General features: G+C 40.7%; 1 protein-coding gene across 1 annotated transcript in view; it reads right to left on the reverse strand.

Annotated features, from left to right (window-relative positions):
- shisa8b (shisa family member 8b) overlaps nucleotides 1-6,000 on the reverse strand; it is a 42,107-nt gene that overhangs the window by 6,209 nt on the left and 29,898 nt on the right. Inside the window, exon 4 of the mRNA XM_020644774.3 lies at nucleotides 5,309-5,422. Coding sequence (XP_020500430.1) covers nucleotides 5,309-5,422 — 114 coding nt within the window. The remainder of the gene's footprint in view (nucleotides 1-5,308; nucleotides 5,423-6,000) is intronic.

Consider the following 6,000-nt stretch of genomic DNA (forward strand, 5'->3'; position numbering starts at 1 on the left):
TGAACTCCACCATGACAGTAAATAAACCAGCTGCTTGGTTCAACTTTAACCTACAAACCAAGCATCAATCTCCAGAGCTGCTGAAAATTGAAGCCTTTACCAAAGGAACAAAAACTGCAGTTCATCTAATGACCACTTGTGGCTGGCTCCAATAGTGAGTCAATCCCCATCAGACCCTTCATTAATATGTCCAACACTATCGATCAGTCTAACACGTGTGTAGCTTGGTATGATAAACGATTTAGTCTCTAAAGCTTACTTCCTGATGTATGAAGATTGAACAGGGTTGATTTTTTTTGTCTATATCCCATCTTCTTTAATTTAGATTTGATCAAACTGAGGCAAAGATTGTGGCATGATCTCTATGAGTGACAAGTGAAACACCTAGTTGACTGCTGGGCGTTACCTCACCTTATCCAGGTAACTGAACTTAACATCTTGGCGGTGTTGTGGAGACTTTTTCCTAGAAATATAGGCAGTTGTTGCTGTCGGTCAGATTTCAATCAGAAGGTTGTGTGTTCGTTCCCAGCTCTTGCAGTCACATGTCAAAGTGTCCTTGGGTAAGACACTGAACCCTAAATTGCTCCTGAGTGGCAAAGCCAGCGTTGTGAACGTGTATGAATGGGATTAAGATGGATGGACACTTGATGGGCACTTTACGTAGCAGCAGCCTCTGCCTTTAAGTCTGCTTGTGTGAATGTGGCATGTAGTATAAAAAGCACTTTGAGAGAGCCAAAGACTAGAAAAGCCCTACATAGGTGAAAGTCCATTAACAAATGTCTTTGCACTCAACCTAGGCCAAGTTGTCTGGTACTGTGCTTAATCCCCCCGCTGGCCTGCACTCACACTGCTCCAGGACTAACTGGACCTGTGCACGGCTACCTCTTGTTCAGAACGTTGTAATAAAACACATGCAGACAGGCGGACTCAAAAAATTATTAGCAGCCACCACAGAATCTTATTCTCTCTTTGACACCTTCTTTAATTGCCAGTTTATCAAGGGCCAATGATTGCTGATAACTGAAAGTTTGCCAACCGCTTTCTCCTTGCCAGCTCCAACCACACAAGCATCCAAATATATACACTTCTTACAACAACAACAACAACAACAACAACAAGGCAGTGGGCACAGTGCAAAACTTGCACTTGAAGAACACGTGCTTCAACGAGGAGCCAAATATATTCGGTATATGATTATTTTTAAGGTAGATTTATAATCTCATCAATTACTTTGAGGATTATAAAGTTTTCGTGTCCCATGGGAATTATTACCAGAGACATTCAAACAAACTGAAATGTAGGATTAACAAGAGTAATCCTTTCACTTACTGTAGTCGTCTCTGTTCATAACCCTTTACAATTAGGCCAGTTAAGTAAACACGTTCTATTTTTGGCCTCCTTAAACTTGTTTATACTTTAGAGTCATTTTCAATTTGCCACAGTCTGATTCAGTCGTGAGTCACCGCAGAAGTAGCCTAAAATGAACTGCCAATGTGCAAACACAGACTCTGTCATTTTAGGAACACTGGAGACTGAATCAGACTTAATCCCCGGTGCATTTATTAGGACCTCCTGGCTCCAAACTGTCGGCAATGTCCCCTTCTCTTCCCCCGACTACAGTAAGTATTTAAAAAAGTTTTCAGACCATGGAAGTTAAAAGAAGAAATAAAGAATCTCTGCTAATGGAGACTAGAATGCTTAAGTAGTAAAACCCACACTTGCTTTATTTAATACACGGAGGGGTTTGCTGCTTCTGCCTTATTTGGTCTGGTATGACCTTCAGCTTATGGTGACTAATGTTAGATGATGTTCTTTGATAAGTTACAGCTTTTTCTCTTACATTACTAGGTCAGTTTGTTGTTGTTGTTTTGTGTCGTTTGATACCAGTGGAGTGGGGGACCAGCAACATGTGGTCATCCACAGTGAAGCCATCACACAGGTCTGTTCTGTAAGTATCTCAGCAGTGTATGCACTTCTTATGCAGACTGAGAGTCTATAGAGTTCAGCAGAAATGTATGTCACTGTTTTACTCTGCTGTTTTGGAAAGCATTATCAGATACGAGATGACAGCACGGTATGGTCACTTCTCTGTTCAGCTGAAATCTCTGATAACTCATCATCAGACTATGATGAAAATCATGGGTGTTAAAAAACATCTATATCTACAAAAACTCAATGAACAGTGGGTTGTTAGACAGGCACAGAAAATAGTGTCTGACCCGACCCACAATCCTTCACTCTGAGTTTCAGGGTCCCTCAGACCGGGCTGAACCGCTATAAACATTCATGCCTGCCGATGTCCATTAATATTCTGAATAACAGGTAATGTAGGATGTGCCAATGGCCGTGCAATATGTCACTGCTGTAGGAAGGTATTTTTTATGTTGTTTATGATTTCTATTTTTTATTTTTTTTTAATTCTCTTGCAACTGCAGGACAGAGTCCAAGACAAATTTCCCTCTGAGGATGATAAAGCATATCTTATCTTCTCTACACTTTGCAACTCTCATGTTATGTTAATGCAAAAGTATTTGTTATATGCTCAATGCTAGCAGGAAAACACAAAACACAGTACCACATATAACAGTAAGTGATGGTTTCATTGCAGGAGGTAACATGTCTAAAGCAGACACAATAAAAGAAAAGATCATAATAAATGAATGGTAGACAAGACAAAGCAGCACATGAGATTAATAAAGAAAAGTAGAATCTGTGCATGGTGGGAATGTGAAGAAGACAAGCCTTCAGATGCACGAAAAAAGGGTTAGCTCTCTCTCGACATTTAAATTTGACCTTCTGTCCAGATTTTTTTTTTTTTAGAAACAATGGCTGTTGATGAGTGTAAATAAATAACTTATAAGCAATCCAAGGAAGGTGGAGGACAGTCAGGAGGAGAGAGGGAGTGTTTGAAGAAGATCAAAGAGGAAAACTGGTGATTTATGTATTTCCAATTGGTGGATGCCCTAAAGGTGAATACAAGCGGTACTCTTCTTCTGGTGGATATGAGCGGGCAGGAGGCCCGGGGGGGGGGAGCGAAAGAGGAGAGGCAGAAGCTGAGGATTGCAATGGATATGAAGGTAAAGGTATGAGTGTCAGAATGTGGGGACGTAATGTAGCAATGAAGGTTTATAAATACCCTCGCCCTGAGACACGAGTTTGCACATGTGTATGCGTGTGTGTGTGTGTGTGTGTGTGTGTGTGTGTGTGTGTGTGTGTGTGTGTGTGTGTGTGTGTGTGTGTGTGTGTGTGTGTGTGTGTGTGTGTGTGTGTGTGTGTGTGTGTGTGTGTGTGTGTCTGTGTGTGTGTGTGTGTGTGTGTGTGTGTGTGTTTGTGTCATGTGCTGGCATGAATGTCACCAAGAATTATTTAAATAAACTTAAAACTGAGGTCAGTGCCGCTAGCTTCCTGGCTACATGAACAGTAACCTTGTCTCTCTGTGTGTGTTTTCATAATTTTCAGTCTGAAAGTAAGTGAGTCATTTAGAGTCCTTTCTCTGTACCAGGTAGTTTTTTTCAGTTGACAAAATAGATCTATGAGAGATGAAATGGAAATATTAACGCACTGTCTTAAATTCAGAGCAGATTTAAATTCCATGATTACCATTCTTTTTTTTTTGGGGGGGGGGGGGGAATGTTAATCCCTCATTAACTCATTAACTGCATGCATGCTAGATTGGAAAGCATAACAGGTATGGCAACGTGATTAGAGGTTGATGAGTGCTATCTAAAGGTCAAACACTGTTTTCACGCCCATAGAGAGGCAATTTACCTCCAGAGCTTAAGTGTGTGTACATGCCTTTACACCTACAAGAACGCTAACACATGTGCGTGTGTGTACACTGTAGATGCTGTTGAATCAAAGCCATACTCGTGCTCAGTTAACCCTTCATGGACGATTATGAGAATCGACCTTGACATGCAGTGATTTGCCCGAGGCTACCTGCTGTGAAGGAATTCTTTCTAAGCTGATGCCTGAGGTCTGAGGTTGAGTACAGTATTACACCTACTTTTCACGAACAACATGTGTGTGTGACCTCTGCTGACATTGAACTGTCTGTAGAACAGACCTGTCCTAAACCCTACAGCCTTTTTATCCTGGCTTACTTTGCGTGTAGATCATTAATATTTGAAGGCAAACGTAAAGTGAAAGACTGTACGAAAAAAAAGACAAAAAAAAGTACATTCAAAATATTGCATGGCAAAAAAATATATATATATACGTATATAGTGGTTGGATTTGTATCATTATTTTGTGCCATCAGTTACTGTGACCATAACAGGTTTAGTGCTGCATTTTAGCGCTGTGAAAGTTTTAGCACAAAAAAAAAAAAAAAAAGGCCAATACAATGATCGGTTTGAATGTCATTCTAAACAAGCAGTGAGGCCGCTGTGTGCTCAGTGGTGGAGTCAGTCGTCTCTCAACATGTCCGGGGTTTTATCCCCAGTTCCTGCATCTACAAGTCCGATAAATCCTTGTGCAAGACGCTAAACCCCAAGTTGCTCCGGCTGCTTCATTGGAGGCGTTTGAATGTGTATGAAGAGGATTAGTTTATTCTGATGTACACTTTACAACGCAGCCTCTGAAATAAGTGTGTAAAGGGGTGTGAATGGGTAGGCGTGACCTGCAATATAACATTTACCATTTCAAGTATAACTCATACTACATATAAAGTATGTACATCTTCAGCTTAGAACCTCTTAACTATAGTTAATTCATTCCTAAACACACTGAAGCGATAGTTTCTTTAAGTGCAAGTCAGATGCCAGAACAGTTTGTCTGGTTATGAAAACCTTAAATTAAATCTGGGAGTCAGAAGCTATCATAACTGTTATATGTATTACAGAGAAACCACCTTTAGGTAGTAAAATTTAAGTTTGAAATGTGGAGTAGTTTAAGAAAATTATACTCATGAGAGGATGATGCTTTCATGGTGAGAAAGTTGAATATTTTTCATATTTTTCCCCAGGATTTCTCCTCCTGTTACCAAATGGTTTTTATAGAGCTGTCTTTGGCAGTGACTTGCAATAGTGATGCACAGTGATTTCCCATTAATTGAGTTCTGACCCTCTTATCAGACAGTCCCTTTGGCTTTGTCTTGACCTTGTGGACCTGAAGAGAAAGTGAACTGTTATGACTGACATCAGTCACACAAAGAGGCGGTCGCTGATCACACCACGGGGCCCAAACAGGAAACATCGTGTGCTTCCTCTCAGACATCGGAGAGACCCGCACTGCTACTCTACTTTTAAAGGTTACTGTGTCAGGTGGAGTCAGCATCATTTGGTGTCTGTTTACGTGTCCAACTTACCCACAGCTTTGAGGGAGGTATACTTGTTGAGTCCCACTGTACTTTGGTTGCTGTGAGGATGTGGAAGCCCTTGTCCAAACTGCCCGTAAGCCGAGTTATTCAGATGGTGCTGCTCTGTTGACGGACAAGCAGAAAGAGAAAAAAACATTCAGAAAATTGTCAAGGTCATAGTATTTATAACTGCAGACTTACTTAGAATCAATCAATCATAGAAGAGAACCATAATCATACTGTAGTTGCTCTGTTGATGATGAACACATTTACAAAACGCAGCTTTTGAACCATGGCTGGATTGACCCTGTAGGTAGCCCCGGAGCAGAAATGAGCCGTACCGCCTTACTGGACAACACTTTCTTCCACTTGATATGCACCCTGTCACCTTCAAGTACATAGCATACTGTGCACACAGAAGACTTCACATGGCAGCTTCATTATTATTTGCTTGCAGCCTAAAATCCAACAAGTCTTCCTGTTACATTAACAAAAGTTCGATGCCTAGTAATGTAATTACAAATTTCAGAATTGAAAAACATGTTCCCACTCCTTACTTATTCGAACACTGCTGCTTGGTAACGGGCCCTGCATATCAAAATATTGATTTGTAGTTTCACACAAGAATCAGAGAACAGTAACCCTTAAACAAACGTCATAGTAAAAATGTAATCTTCTGGACTATCTTACCTCCAAAGCAG

This window comes from Labrus bergylta, chromosome 21, assembly GCF_963930695.1.
Source record: "Labrus bergylta chromosome 21, fLabBer1.1, whole genome shotgun sequence".
Classification (NCBI taxonomy): Eukaryota; Metazoa; Chordata; class Actinopteri; order Labriformes; family Labridae; genus Labrus; species Labrus bergylta.